The following is a 16527-nucleotide window of genomic DNA, read 5'->3' as shown; positions in this document are numbered from 1 at the left end:
CAAATCGGACAGTCCCTATGTAAAAGAATAAATGGACCCAAGTCCGGACATCAGGAATGGTAACATACAAAAGCCAGTAAGAGAACACTTCAATCTGCCTGGTGTTAAGGAAAAGTTAGCACATGTGACTCCATTTTGGTTTGGGGCCCACCATTGTCTAAAAGCAAGCACATCATGCACCAGGAGGAGTGATCCTTAGATACTGAATCCCTGTGAAAATACTCTTCCTTATCTCCAGCCTGCCTTGACTCCCAGTATCTGTTTTTTGTCAGTCTCTAACTCCCTATCTCTTGGCCTTTGATGTGAGGCCTCCCATCCTGATAATAAAAAAGTTACTGATGCATGGCTTTAGGACCATGCTGTGTAATTAACATACTGGTTTAGCACGAGGAATGCACCAAGCAGGGATAGGTGGTAGACAAGAAAAGGGTTTGTTTATTGGCTAAGGTTTCCAATGCATGAGGGCAACATGCTTTGCTAAAAAGTATATAACCTTTGTATAATCTGTATTCAGGGTCCCCTCCTGACTAGCAGGGGGGCACCACGCTCGACAGTAATAAACTTCGTGTCTTTTGGGAACTCTGCAGTTGTGGACTTTGTTTATGTGCCTCAGCCTAGATTCGAACTGTGTGTGTCCTACCAGGTGTAATTCGCAGCATTTGTGTGCGTGTCCTACCAGGTGTAATTGGTAACACTGGACATTCTAGAACAGATTTGAAAGTAGCTATACTTTAACAAAAAAAACTTCAGAAACAGGCTTCAAAGAGAAACAGCAGAACTAAAATTCATTTGCAAATTTAACAGCATTAACTGGGCTTGAATAGGGACTGGGAGTGCCTGGCACATCACAAAAGCAGCTTTGCCCCGTCTGGAATTGACACGTCCTCATCTATTATTGGGAACGGACTACATCCACCCTGATCGAATTGGCCCTGTCAACACTGGTTCTCCACTTGTGAGGTAACTCCCTTCTCTTTATGTGTCAGTATATTTATATCTGCATCTGTAATTTTCTCTCCATGCATCTGAAGAAGTGGGGTTTTTACCCATGAAAGCTTATGCTCAAATAAATCTGTTAGTCTTTACGGTGCCACCGGACTCCTTGTTGTTTCTGTGGATGACCTTGATACTTATAGCATCTCAAAAAGTCAAGGGAAGATCAGCCGATTGTATCCCAAAAACAAATGACAGTCACTTTATAGTCTCCACTAAAAAATTCTCCATATTTTAAAAAAGCAAGCAGAAGACCTATGCTCACTCCTATACCACTAACCCAATGACCATACCTACAATGTTTTAAAAAAAAAAAAAAAAAAGTTTGCCATCCTCCATCTGGATTACAAGTAGGACTCCATGGAGAGAAATCAGAGTGGATACACAGATTTTTAAAAAGTCAAGATTTTATTTAAATTGTATTTTTTTATTTAAATCAAATACAGGTTTATTTTTAAAAAAACTTATTTAAAATTAAATTTGAAAGTATGACTACCTGTCTTAAAGCCTAAATTACTATAATCTACTAAAATAATTTAAATTAAAAACAATAATATTAAGCAATACATGTTTGCTGCTGAAGTTTTAGAAAAGGTCAAGCAACTGAGCTGGTGGATGTCACTGGCTAAACCACCTGAAACCAGAATTTGTTGAAGTGCTAAACCACCTTTTGACAGCAGTGGCCTCTACTGCAAATACAGAGAGAATATTTTCTTCATTTCAGTTTATTCAGCTAGTTGAGTTCAATGACTAGTTCATTCAAAGATAAAAACCCAACTGAGAGTTAAAGCAGGAAAGTTTGTTTCCCTTTTCCAATCTATGAATAAAAATAATGTATGAGGATGAAATCTACTAGTTCTAAAATCTTGAAGGACACAGAGCTGGTCTACATTGAAAATATACATTGGTGTAGTGAAAAATCTACACGCGATAGACATAGCTATGCCGACCTAACTCACAGTGTTGACAGTACTAGGTCAACAAAAGAATTCTTCTGTTTACCTAGCTACAGTACAGACCCATTTACTTGCAGCTGTCGGAAGTCAAGCCGTCACGACCATATGTTAATGGACTGTGGGTTAAGAGGGCCATGCTGAAAAAAGTGTCTATGATTCACTTAGGAAAAAAAAGCCATTATTTTCTGCTCTTTCTGGCTCGCATTTTTTTTCTCCTTTCTTATGAAGTCTGTCATTCGCCACAGATGAATGATTTTGATATTTTCCCCATTTTGCTCCTCCATAAATCTTACAGTTTCTACAGCACTAAGGGCTTCTGTGGGCGAAATTTTGACCTTTTCAACGACATCCTCACCAAATAAATAGATTTTAACTCAGCAGAAAACGCGTTCGCGGCCGATTTATTGGCTGATCGGCTTTCTCCAGAAGTCGATACTTGCACTATGCCATAATGTTTTTTAAAACTACTTATAAACCTCTTGCTGGCTTGGAATGATTTATGCCCCATTAAAAAATTGAAGAATTGGCCCACTTAGCGGCATTCCTTTCAGCCTTTCCTGAGCAAACCACATGCACATGGCTTTGTCTATTGTGGATTTTGCTGAATAGCGCACACGTTTTCGCTTAAGCCTCACAGCAGAATAGATATTTTGTACAAAGCCATTCAGTTTAGATTCTTTTTTAGCCATCCTCGGAGAGTAGATTCGGCAATCTCAACATCTTTTGAAACTTTGGCCTGGGTTTCTCCGCTACTTACTCTATCTATTGCAGCTAGCTTTTCTTCTACAGTGGAGGAACGCTGACACTTGCCCTCTGCCATTATACAGTATTAGGCCTACGGTTAAAATTTTCTAATGTAGTGTATATATATATATATTATATATCTCTCTAGCGTGACAATGACTAAGCGTACGTGATACATCTTTACCAATATCGGTAAAGACGTACAACATGTTTCTGCTCTGCACTTCCTGTCAATTTCTAGGTCAGTGAGTTAGTGAGCAAATCTGTAACGCTACATAGCAAGTTTCTGTACCGCATGTTAACGAGTCTCGTGTGTTAAATAGGTAGCACTGGGAGGCACAGCGTTACCATGCGTTAAGCGGATTCGCGCGTAAACGGGTTGCGCTTAAACAGGTCTCTACTGTACCACTTTACAGGGAGGTGGATTAACTACACTGATGGGAGAACTCCTCCTACCACTGCAGTGAGTGTCTACACTGAAGCACTACAGGGGCACAGCTGTAGCTTTTTAAGTGTAGACATACCTGTAGCAACCAGCAACAATAATTTTAATTCACTAAATACAGATTCAGTAGAACCCTATTTACCTGGTCTAATTGGGACTGAGGCCAGATCAGACAATCAAAACTCCGGACACCCCAGAGAATGGGAAAATGTGATGCTGCAGTGCCATCTACCGGCCACAGGAGAGATCACCTACTTCAACACCCAGGACTCCGGGGTCTCTGTAAATACAGAGAGTCGAGTGCCAGTTAAGGGAGGGCAGGATAAAATGGTGGTCTACTGTACAACCTTTAAAATGCAAAACATGTTTTGATAATCTTTTTTCCTTGTATACATATTAAATTAAAGGTAGCTTTGTTTAATAAAAAATTTAAATGCTAGTTTTTGTGCATTTTGAATTAAATTTGAATTTCCATCCATGTCGACCTTGATACAAGTCCCGAAGAAAATAAAATAAATCTAGTAAATAAGAAATGCATCACTCACCATTTTCTAACATAATTAAGAATCTGAGTAAGTGTAAATTAAGCTATATAATTGCTTGAACAAATGTCTATAGATTTAGTTCCTGGTTAATAAAAAGAAGCACCAAATTGAGTGTAAAGGCTATATTTTAGTGCACATCAACATGGTTTAGTGGTTGCCCATGAGAATCAACTTTTTTTCTAAACACAAAAATACCTAGAAACTACAAATGCATAACCAGATTGAAGTCAGCGATTTAAATCAATCCATTCTGAGAGGAATTTCAATTCAATTCTCAATATTAAGCCCTTGTGCCACCACCAGAGTTGAATACTGAGGGCACACATATTACTTCCATCCATTCACTGCAACGAGAATCAACTTGGACCTGGGTCAGGGACTGGGAATTATCTCTAACACCTCTAGCAAAACAGTTTCAAATGGTCTGACCAGGCAACGTGTACAGAACTAAACTCAAACACCAGACTCTCTTCCCAACTACTCTTACTGGAGCTCTGCATGAGGGGTGGATGATACAGCCCCCCCTTCCAAAACCTGGGGCAAATAAGAAAAAGCTTTTGGTATCACTCTTCTGGATGATTTGCCAAGCGATGCATGAAAACATCCTACAACTAACCTCTTAAGCACCACCACCACCAAAATTGTTCTTGACAAGTAAATGCTCATGTCTTCTAGCCATACTCAAGGAACTAGTTTTGGCTTGTTTGTGTTTTTTTAATTTACTAAAGTCCCAAATCCATGGGTCCTCAGTGGCAAGCCAGCTGTAGATCACCAGCTCAGACTGTACCTGCTGCCCGCCCTCCTCCCCCCAAACCCCATAAGCCATTCCCCCCAGGTACTTTACCACATCACCAGTACTGGAACTCCTCAGGCTAGCCACTAATGGCTTGTCTAAACATGAAGTTGTCCCTTACTGTGTACAAACGTGGAGTTACTTATGCAGGATAACTTCATACATAAACTAGCCCTAAATGTGCTGGTTGCAAATCCTGCTCTGAAGAAAAGTCATAGGTTGCTTGCTCTTCAAGCCCTTCAATTACCACATCTTCCCCTCCCTCTGCAAAGTTTAGAGATTTCAGAGGGAATCTAAGGGGTAAGAGATCAGACACATACACACACACTCTAGGAGCTCTTCAACTATCCTAACTTTTCCATGTTTATTCATAATTACACACACCCATGTTTATTTATAATTATACACATCACATATGTATACAGAGCTCAGTAAATCTGGTTTCTTTTCCTTGCTCTGCCACTAGCCTACCGCATGACCTTGGGCAAGTTATTTCACTGTCTGTTTTCCCACCTGCAGAATGAGAATTCAGAGATTCACAGTTTTTTAGACTAGGAAGTACCACTGTGATCATCTCGTCTGATCCCCAGTATAATATAGACCATAGGACTTCTTAGAATTAATTCTTGTATGTACTCAGACTTTAAGGCCAGACGGGACCATTATGATCATCTAGTCTGACCTCCTACATATTGAAACCCACAGAACCTCACCCACCCATTTTGGTAATACACCCATAACCTCTAGCTGAGTTACTGAAGTCCTCAAATCAAGATTTAAAGACTTCAAGTTACAGAGAATCCACCATTTACATTAGTTTAAACCTGCAAGCAATCCATGCCACAAACTGCAGAGGAAGGCCAAAAAAAAAAAAGGGGTGGGGGGGTGAGGGGTCTCTGTCAATCTGACCTAGGGGAAAACTGGAAAGCTGTTCCAGAACTTCACTCCTCTGATAGTTAGAAACCTTCATCTAACTTCAAACCTAAAAACTGGTTGATGGCCAGTAACTACTGGAACATATGTTTTAGGGAGAAAAATTGATATTTACCTCTTTTGTAAAGTGCTTTTGAGAGCTACAAGTAAAAACCACTGTCAAAGAGCTAGCTATTAATTATTAATTATTATTATTATAGCCCCAGCCACTGATCCACCTGTGGCACACCAGCTGAGGAGTTACAGAACCAGAGCTAAGAGAATCTGTGGTGAGGAAGTGGGGTAAAGGTGCAGTTAATGTGTGCGTACGGAGGAAGGTCAGTTCAGCAGGAATCAAGGCTAAAAGAAATGGGGGGAGGGGGAAGGCAGGGGGACAGAAAAATGGCTCATTTGGCAAACTAAGAAGGTCTTCTAGCTAAGGAAATTATCTCAAAGATAACAATTCTCAAAAATGACAGAAACCCCAACTGAATTGTATAGTTGGTATCAGTTAGGTTTGGTAGCATGGGTGCACTCATTACTTGTGCAAAACAATCAACTGAAGCACACACAAATAACTGAATTTTCTAGAAACAAGGTGGGTGAGGTAGTATCTTTCATTAGACTAACTTCAACTGGCGAAAGAGACAAGCTTCTGAGCTCCACAGAGGTCTTCTCTCAGGTCTGAAATTTCTTGCATAAACAAGACCATAATTTGCATTCATTTCCATTGTTTTTGATATGACTGGATTTCCATTTTCCTGAAGGATACCCTTTTGGTTTGAATAGCTTGTTGAAGAAGAGCTCTGTATGGTTCAAAAGCTTGTCTCTCTCACCAACAGTATCCCTGGGGGAATTCTGAGCTACAGCACAAGCACAGAATCAGGGTGGATTTGATTTAAATCACTAGTCAGGAAGACTCTATTTAATCATGGATTTCTATATAAAAGTGCATTCTTGTTGTTATAACCTTAATACATATTCTTCACAACTCAGAGATAGATGTAGGTTTAATTTTTAGAAGGTACACACTATACATTTTTAAGTGATTTAGTTTGAAAACTTTTCAGATTAGTTTTACAGCTATATCAGAAAATGAATGCTTGTTTGGTTATTTCATTTATCAAAGGTAACTGAAGCAGATCTTTATGAAGTCATTGGGAGGTGAACTATCATTAATATTTGGAGGATTTTCTTGCCATGCTGTATTAGGAGGAGACCACCACTAGACAGACATTTAAATTGTTTTATTTAACTAAAACAACAATTTTTTTTCTTCAACAGCAAACATAATATTTTAACAAAACAAGATATGAATTTTTGAATTTAGTAAAACATTCAAGTTTTTTAAAATCAGGTTTGTTTTTGTTAAAATTGTTTTTAACTAAAATAATTAAATGAAATTAAAACAAAAATTAAATCGACTATGTCAGCCAGGTCAACATGAGACACTTAAAATATTGGCTTCTGCGGTTACTCAGTCATCTTCATTTTCCTGTTTGTTCAAAATCTGGTAAAGAAAAACAAGCTTTCCTGATTTTTTCTTTCTACACCGGCAGAAGAAGCTACTGCTCTTAAAAGTGAGATTATCACTTCAACAGTCTCTGAATCCAAGTGCTTAAGTGACTTCCACCAGTTCACTGGTGTGACTTTCTTTAAAAGATCAACAAACATATATTTATTGAATGGTTCACCCTTAGCGCTGAAGTTTATTATAGTTGCCATGATGGAGGGATGATTGCTGGATGTCTATGTCACAGCCAACTCCTCTTCTTCAGCAGTTGTGGCCTGACCCTGGTAGTGAGTACTGAGAATATTTGCAAGAAAATGAGCTGGATATAGTAACCGTCTCATTCATTTTTTTTAATGCTTGTAATTTAACTCTGTCATTGCATATTTCTCTTTTTAAGATCTCTCAGTTCCTTCCAAATTTCAATATCGTCAGCAATAAAACAGCTACAGAAATAGGCTTCAGGGTACTCAGCATAGGTTAAACACTTCTCTTAAGCCCAATGTTGAGAACTTTGGCTGTGACAGTGCCATCTATTTTTTCATGATTTTGTTCACAAACTGTCATCAGATTAGACCAGTTCTTGATACAGTGCTCAAAACAGTCCACTACTGAGTTCCATTGCACGTCTTGTGGGAGAGTTAGCTTGGTTCCTCCCAGTTTTTTCAGAGCAGCTGCTGCAAAGTAGTTGTTACGGAAGCATTTTGCAATTTCAATAATATTAGCCTTTATTTCTGGAACACTAAAGTCTTTGGCTAGGAGGTGCATCAAACGAGCACAGCAACCGTATGGTATTAGCTTGGGACTCTCTTCTAAATAATTTCTTCTCATCTTGGATACATTTTCAGCATTGTCTGTGACCAAGCTGCATACTAGACATTTGATTTTTTTCTCCATAGTTTGTTATAGCTTTTACTGCTACTTCTTTTAAGTATTCTGTATGTGTGTGCATTTCTTGATGTATCAATTGTTTCTGTAAGGAAGACATTCCTATCTTCTGTTGTCACACAAGCACATACAACAGGATCATTGTGAACGCTGCTCCACCCATCAAGACTCAGGTTAACAATTTCACCCTCAAGACCAGGGATCAGCAACCTTTGGTATGCGACCCATCAGGGAAATCTGCTGGTGGGCCGGGACAGTTTGTTTACCTGCAACTTCTGCAGTTTGGCCAATTGCACTCCCACTGGCTGCAGTTCGCCATTCCAGACCAATCAGAGCTGTGAGAAGTGGCATGGGCCGAGGGATGTGCTGGCCGCTGCTTCCCGCAGCCCCCCTTGGCCTGGAACGGCGGACCACGGCCAGCGGGAGCTGCGATCGGCCAAACGTGTGCACACTGCAGGTAAACAAACCATCCTGGCCCAGTGGATTTCCCTGACAGGCCACGTGCCAAAGGTTGCCGATGCCTGCTCTAGACTTTTTGCACACTGCTCAATTTCTCTTTCATACACTTTATCCAGCAATTTGCCTGCGACATCTGCTCTGTTGGGTGGACTGTATCCTGGTCTTAATGACTGAACCATGCTAATGAAGTGTGGGTTCTCAATCATACAGAAAGGAGAGTTTGTTGGATATACAAACCAAGCAATTTTTTCATCAATTACCTCTTTTTGTAACCTGCTGGTTCTTATCACAAACTTATCTATGGTTGTTTCTGGATGATGGAGATTTTTTTTTTTTTTTTTTGCGCTACAGGTGATATACTGTGGCTATATGACATACATGATGTGACTGAAACACTATCATTGGCAGATAACTGAAACTATAGAAAATAATTGTGATCCTGAAGCTGAATAGTCTTCAGAATCTTGTATGTTGAGGATGGATTCTCCTAAACAAAATAAGTCAATGCAGTTATTTAATCATCATCATCATACTGCTCATTTAGTATTACTCATTGCATTCACTGACACTCAGTACTACTTTAAAGGTGAAATTGTAGAAGGAAGATCTGCCTATTTCAGCTATTTATTTTTTATCACAACTGCATCTAAAATGACAGTACCACAGAGTAACAACTATATTTTTTGCTCAAACATGAGAATTCAAGAATAGTCCAGAAGGAAGAGAGGCAGTCCTTAAGAAAGAAGCATGAAATAAAGTTTACCAACCTGAAGATCCTGCATGTTCAGACATATTCCTTTCTTCATCTTCAACGTAGCTTCCTCTTGAGAAGGAATACTTCTCATGATGTTGTTTAATTCGGGCAACCAGGCCTTGCATTTCTTTGCTGCACTGTTTGCATTTTGCATGCATGCCTGTCTGACCCACAGGTAGAGGAACTTCATTCAAATATTCCCAAACTGGGTCTCTTTTACGGCCTGCTGCCATTATAGGTTTTCCCTTCTAGTGAGAGAATGGTATGGTAGATCTCAAATCAATGAAGGCTACACTCAGAAAGACTTCTGGACTATGCTGCTCGAACAGTTTCATTTTTGTTTCTAGTGCCTGTCCCTCCCCTCTCACATTTATCTCCAGACTTCTCCTCCTCGCCAAGATTCTGCCCCCAACAATCTTCTATTCACTGAACTTTTTGAAACTTGGCACTTTTAGAGAGAGGTGAGGGATTGACGGTGTACACAAATTTGCAAAGGGACAATAGGGTTGAGGTCTCTTGTTTCTCACCTCTATATATTATTTATTTATAAACATTGTTGCTGTTAACAAGCATGTTGTCTCTGGAGACAAAAATCCACAGTTTGAGAACTGAAAAACTAAGCATCTCTGATAGTGCTCAGTCTAGAAGATACCGAGTCCCATTGGGTAGATAGAAAGATTTACCTAAATAAACTAGACAGAAGCCCCTGAACCCCATAAGATTGGGTCCCTAATCCATGAACTATTGGAACTAATTTACAAAACTTTTCTTAAACATTACATGAATATATTGTCTCATACTATAGAATTAGAATTTATAATCCCTATTTCATGATGAGATATCTTTGCGCTATAATGTATCGTAATTAAAAATATCTTTAGATCAGATTTTTTTTATTTAAATCGGATTTTTTGATAAAATGCTTTTTGAGGAAAAATCCATTTAAATAAAAAAATCTGTTTTTTTTTTTTAAATCAATGATTTTTATCCACTCTGCACAGAATTCATGTCAAATGCAGATTTCTTTGCTTCCACACAGAAAAATGATTTTCTGATGGGGAAGCAAAGGGAAGCCCCAAGAGCGGTCAGGCACCCCTCCCCAGCAGGGCGGGTGCATTATTTCCAGCACCCAGAGCAGCCATCAGAGAGGTAAATCATTGCGGGGATGGGCAGGTCAGACCCCCACCCTTGCCCAACCCCCATGCGTCCAGATCTCCATCAAGATTCACACCCCCACAATGAGAACCCCCGGCACTGAGCCCACCACACCCAAACTCCCACGCTGCCAAGTCTCTCCCCTGCATCCAGACACCCCACACACACCTGGTGCTCCCCAGCCCCACCCCAGCTAATGGCTCCTACCCTGTGCCGTGCTCAGCTGCTAGTCCCAGCTGGGCTGGGGAAGGAGCACGCTTTCCCAGCACAGAGCAGCCAGGGCCCGGTCAGATCATAGAATCATAGAATATCTGGGTTGGAAGGGACCTCAGGAAGTCATCTAGTCCAACCCCCTGCTCAAAGCAGGACCAATCCAGATGCAACCCCAGAAACCTCCCGCAGCTCCACACCCCCACCCCACTTCCTGCCCCCATCACTCCTCAGCCATAGGGGAGGGGGTCACTGTATGGGGAGCTAATCCCCCATCTGCCCAACCCCCTTACATCCGGACCCCCCCCCATACCCAGACCCCTCCCGTCCAGCCCCACCTCCTCTGTATCTCCTCCCTGCATCCAGACCCCACCCCTGCAACCAGACCAGCCCCCACTGAGCCCCCTGCACTTGAACCCCCATGCGGATGAGCCCCACCCCATATGCACCTAGACCACCCCATGAGCCCCCCACACCTGGACCACTTACCCACTGAGCCCCAACCAGCTGCACCCAGATCCCCACACCTCCAAGCCCCACTCCCCAGCACCCGGACTCCTCCTGCAGAGTCCCATTGCCCCTGCACCCAGAATCCTCCCCCAACTAGCCCGTGCCTCCAGATCCCCCCTGCATCCAGACCGTCCATTGAGTTGTCCGCACCCGTATTGCCCCACACACAACTCTCTCACCCCACACCTAGATACCCCCACACTAAGCTCCTTCACATTTGGACCCTGCTGGCCTAAGCCTGCCTGCCCACACTTCGTGGACCTGGCATTGGGCTGCTAACCTTGGTGAGTTGCTTTACCCACTACTCCTGAGGGAATTCAGCACCGAAAAATTAAAAACTCTATGCACAGTATTTTAAAATCCTGCTTATTTTATTTGTGAATAAATAAATGTGGAAGCTCCAGGGTAGCAGTGGGGCGCACAGGCCACTGGCTGCATGGAGGTGGGAGATCACCCAGGACACGGATCTCTAGGGCATGCCTGACCCTTGCGCTGTGTCAGGGTCAGGTGCAGCCTCACTGCCTGCCGAGTCTGTGCCCTCGGGGAGCTATAGGGCAATCTCCCACCTCCATGCAGCCAGTCGCCTGTGCTACCCACTGCCATGCTGGACTTCCACATTTATTTATTGACAAATAAAATTTGCATAATTCTATAATATTGTGCACAGCATTCCATCAGGAGTACAAGACAGGTTGACCCAAGAAAAGATATTACCTGTCCCACCTTGTCTTTCTTGAACTTTGCTATTTAGTACTAGTTGTGTTTCTTGTCTTTCAGATTTAAGAGGATCCAACCACTCTGTACCAGTATGCTTATGCAGTCTCCATGCTAAATCCAAGGATATTCTATTTCCTCAGTTTTGTCCTGAGACAACTGTGCAAAACTAAACATCTTCCACATTATGTTTAACACCAACCCATGGAGGTGTCTTCTTTAAACATCATAACTACAAGTGTCCCATAAGAATACCAGCATCTTTTAGAACCCTTATTTACCTGTAAAAATAAAATGATCTTTCGCTAAGTATTAAGCATCAAAACTGCTGATGAACTACAACCTAAAACAGTTTAAAACTAGAACAATTTTAAAGTGTATTTTTGTTCTGTTATCTATTAACAAAGACACCAACTGCTTAAATAGATGCAGTAACTAAATGTTTTATAAAGCAATCAGAAAAATGGTAGTCACCGATTTGCTACAAAGGCACCCATCACACTCAGAACCTGCATGGAAACGCCTGTCCCACCAGGTACCACTGGTTCTAAAAACAGTCCCTGCCCCCAGGGTACGCTGATTTTGCATCGTTTTGTTTTCCTGGGGCTGTAAGTTCGTGCAACCAGCTCTCCAAGTAAGTTGTTTTTAAAAGTTGTGTACTAAGCAAGTGGGTCTGTGGCCATCAACCAGCGGAGCCTCATTCAACGTACGCAGCTGCGCACAGGAGCGCGATAACGGTCAGCGTATGCTAGGGTACCCCCCGCGCTGCCCGCCCTGCCCACTCCGCCGCAATGCCAGGCTCTCCCGTACGCCCTCCTGCCCCGCCCTGCTCCTCCGCACTCGCTATCCCCGCCCTCTGCCAACCGCCACAGCCCCCCCTCCCCCCCCCTTACTTCTTGGTGTCGCTGCTGAAGAGCCCGAAGGCCGCGGGGACGGAGGGGGCTGTGGTGGGCGTCGCCTCCTGCCCCTGCTCCGGAGCCGCCTCCCCGCCCTGCTCATTGTAGCCAAGGTTGCTCGCGGACATGCTGCGGCGGCGGCGGCTATTCTCCTGGCGGTTGCCCTGTCGCCGAACGGAACTTACTCGCGAGCGCACGCACACCGGACCAGACTCTTCCCGGAAGCTAACGGCAGCGGCTGGGGCTGGAGGGGGTGGGGGTGTCACATGATGGGGTGGAGCTGCAGAAGCGGAACTTTCCCAGTCTCAGAGTTCTAATGTTACTATGGCAACTCAGTGGCCGCCGGCCCGGAGGGGAAGAGAGAAGGCGCGTGAGGCTCCGCCCAAGCTGTTGGCGTGAGCCGGCGGCCTGTGAGCGCGTGGTGTGGTTCCGTCACCCTCCTCCCTCTCCACTGAGGGGAGAATCGGCATCTTTGTGATGAGGGACAAGGGCGGTATCTCCTTCCTGAGGCAACGTCCGGTGCCGGGCGGAAGGGAACAGCCTGGGCTAGTACTGGCACCCAAGGAAGCAATACAATATCCAAACCCAGGAGCAGTTCACAGGTACAGTGCTACAGCCCAAAGCTTCTCTGCTTTGCTCCAATGGCACTCAGCTAAGCCAGAAAAATTTACGTCTGATCTTACAGCACCACCCCACCTCATGCAGCATGGTGCCTTTGGCTAAGTGGGGAATAGGAAGGGGAGATTTAAAAAAAAAATAGAAAGCAAAAAAATGTCAAAAAGAAAAAAAATTAACAAAGACGGGGAAAACAGGAAACAGAAAATAATTAAGACCCATAAGTCAAAGAAAGTGATCTTCAAATTACACATTGCTTAGTGGTTCAGGGAAGTAATGCCTCTGTTCAAGGATAAACTAGAACATGTAAAACAAGTATTACTGAAAATGAACAGAATGATAATGCCCATGTCTACGTGAAACAAAGACCTAGAAAATGCTAATAAGAAACATCTAGGAACAGAGAAATTTAAAGGATAGACTCATAACACTATTTACTGGCCCAATACTAAAATATTAAACGAGTACTAAGTGCAGGTTTTAAATATTATTGAAAGCAAAAGAACCAATGGTATTATTTACTGTGTAGCCAGTGGTGAAAGTAAGGAGATACGGGCCAGTACGGCGTACCGATAAAAGATAGCTACCAGTACCAGCCTGTACTACTGACTTTAAAGCGCTGCCGTGTCCCTACCAGCAGGGCCGCCAATGGGGGGGTGCAAAAGGGACAGCAATGTTAAAGCGCTGCCACAGCGCTTTAATGTCTCTGCCCCTTTTGCCCCCCACCCGGCCGCCGAAGGGATGGAGGGGGGCAAAAGAAGTAGCTGCCTCAGGGCTGCAATTTAAAAGGGTTAGGGTTAGGCCCTTTAAATCGCTGCTGGAGCCCTGGGCAGCATGGGCCAGGGAGCTCAGATGGACTGGCTGGGGGACGCTGACCCCAGCCCCGCCCCTTCCACCCGAGGCCCCATGCCTTCCAAGGAGGCCAGAGCAGCCCTGTACCAGTAAGAGCTCCATTTTACTTTCACCCCTGAATGTAGCACTTGCAGGGTGCTAATGGTATTTGGAATAAAGCCTGCATATCTGGTGGGCTTTGATTCATTTCACTGTAATAGAAAGGAATGTCTGTTCATTAATGATTATTATTTCATCTTTCCAGATATTGAGAATCCTATCAAGCACCATATCAAATAGGAAATCTATATTCACTAGTAACATAATCCCAGCAACAGTTGTCACAGATAATGGCTCAGGTACTGTATAATGATTTTAAAATGTTTGGATCAACTTTCAAACCTGCTGTATGAGGTCTAGTATATTTTATCTTCAAGTAAATGACAAGGTACAAAGGGAAAAATATTAAGCATCAGATAGTAACACAAATGCATAACTGTCTTTCTTTGTTTATCATACAGTGCCATTAGAATATGAATTGTCTCTTGTGGAACTATTCCTGGGATGGAAATTTTGTACAAGATTTCCTTGAATCAATAAAGCGTAGTCTAATCCATTTACATAAAAATAGACCATTAAAAAGGAAAAAAAAAAAGAAGACAGGACAGCAAACAATCTTGTTATGTCCAAGGTTTTTGTCTAGACATTGAGGCTTAGGGCTAACATATATTAACTATCCATGACTTTTTCCCCTATCATTGAGGCAAGTTACCACTTTTCACCTTGATTGTGCCAGTTAAAGTCAGCCCTAGGAACCTTAGCTTTCCCTTGAAGGTTGACCTCGACCAGCTATATTGAAGTAAAATGTATTAACTTGTGTCTACAATACAGGAACTGGTTGTGGTTATATTGAGGCCTGGTTTAGCTAATATGAGTTAGCTATCTCCAATTTAACCTCTACTTCTTGTCCTAATCTAGACAAACATACAAAAAAAGAATCACAATAATAGTATTGGTCCATTACTATATGGAAATGGTAGAATTATCAATAATAATACAGAAAAGGCAGAAGTATTTAATAAATATTTCTGCTCCCTATTTGGGGAAACAACAAATGATACAGTCGCATCATATGATGATGTGATGCTGTGGCCAAAACAGCTAAGGCAATCCTGAGGTTCATAAACAGAGGAATCTCAAATCAGACTAGAGAGGTTATTTTATGTCTATATTTGGCACTGGTACAACTGCTGCTAGAATATTGTGTCCAATTCTGGTGTCCACAATTCATGATGGATGATAAATTGCAGATGGTTCAGAGGAAAGCCACAAGAATGATTAAAGAATTAGAAAATATGTCATAGTAATAGACTCAAAGAGCTCAATTTATTTAGCTTAACAAAGAGAAGGTTAAGGAGTGACTTGATTACAACCTATAAGTGTCTACATGGGGAACAAATATTTAATAATGAGCTCTTCAATCTAACAGAGAAAGATATAACATGATGCAATGGGTGGAAATTGAAGCTACAGAAATTCAGACTGGAAATAAAGCGTACATTTTTAACAGTAAGGGTAATTAACCATTGAAACAATTTACCGGGGTCATGGCGGATTCTCTGTCACTGACAATTTTTAAATCAAGATTGGATTTTTTTTAAAAAGATATGGTCTAGGTCAGAGGTTCTCAAACTGTGATCCGCAGACCACTGCTCCATTCAGATGGTCCACGGATAGTTCCCTCTAAGGTGCGTGCCTGGGCGGTTGGACACGAGAGAATGAAGGGCCACCCACCTAATTAGTGGAGCCGCACAGGCGTGGCTCCACTAATTAGGTGTCTGGATCCTGGAGAAGATGCACATGTAAGGTGAGGTGGTGGCTTTGGGGGGAATAAGGAGTAGGTGGGAGGGGGCAGTGGGGTAAGAAGAGGGGGTGAGAGGAATTTGGGATGTGCAGGGCTGCTGTGGCCAGAGAGACGACTTTCCCCAGCTCCAGGGCTGCAGCTGTCGGGGAGAGATGGTTCTCCTTCCCAGCCTCAGCTCTGTGGCTGCTGTGGTGGGGGAGAGAGGGAGAGACCCCCGTCCTTCCCAGCCCCAACTCAGGGGCTGCCGCAGCAGAGGAGAGAGGGAGGGATCCCCCTCCTTCCCAGCCCCAGCTTGTGGGCTGCTGCAATGCGGGAGACCCCCACTTTCCCAGCCCCAGCTCAGGGGCTGCCGCAGCAGGGGAGAGAGGGCACATCCATCACATGAGAAAGGTAAGACTACTGGTATTAAAATATGAGTTGTGTGCTTTTATTTGTAGAACAAAAAAACATTATTTTTTTTTATATAGCGCTTTTATCCAAACCACTTTACAATAGTTAGCTAATGGTACAAACAACATTTGGAAAGATCATTAAGTGGTCCACCAAGACCCTCAGCAATTTTCAAGTGGTCCACGGAAAAAAAAGTTTGAGAACCACTGCCCTAGAGATAATTAGTGCATTACCAGCAAAATTATTTTGATCAAATTAACCGGGCAAGTGGAACGGCTTTTGAATTACAACCCCCTAAGCATAGAAAAATCATTTGTCTTACTCCAAGACAAACCAGAGAGGC

At 42.7% G+C, this 16527-nt stretch overlaps 2 protein-coding genes across 4 annotated transcripts in view; one reads left to right on the top strand and one right to left on the bottom strand.

Annotated features, from left to right (window-relative positions):
- The window catches only part of AP3B1 (adaptor related protein complex 3 subunit beta 1), a 339716-nt gene extending 326944 nt beyond the window's left edge, over positions 1 to 12772 (bottom strand). Inside the window, exon 1 of one of the 3 annotated variants that reach the window (XR_013346132.1) lies at positions 12482 to 12772. Coding sequence is in view for 2 of the 3 variants with exons in the window: in XM_077816999.1 (XP_077673125.1) it covers positions 12482 to 12612 (131 nt within the window). In the remaining variant the exon portion in view is untranslated. The remainder of the gene's footprint in view (positions 1 to 12481) is intronic. The other 2 variants (XM_077816999.1, XM_077816998.1) reach the window with 2 other exon arrangements.
- Positions 12773 to 12994: 222 nt separating this feature from the next.
- The window catches only part of SCAMP1 (secretory carrier membrane protein 1), a 131155-nt gene continuing 127622 nt past the window's right edge, over positions 12995 to 16527 (top strand). Inside the window, exons 1-2 of the mRNA XM_077817002.1 lie at positions 12995 to 13086; positions 14196 to 14289. The gene's annotated coding sequence lies outside the window, so the exon portion shown is untranslated. The remainder of the gene's footprint in view (positions 13087 to 14195; positions 14290 to 16527) is intronic.

This window comes from Eretmochelys imbricata, chromosome 5 (genome assembly GCF_965152235.1).
Source record: "Eretmochelys imbricata isolate rEreImb1 chromosome 5, rEreImb1.hap1, whole genome shotgun sequence".
NCBI classification, from domain to species: Eukaryota; Metazoa; Chordata; order Testudines; family Cheloniidae; genus Eretmochelys; species Eretmochelys imbricata.
This window is presented reverse-complemented; position numbering and strand designations above follow the sequence as displayed.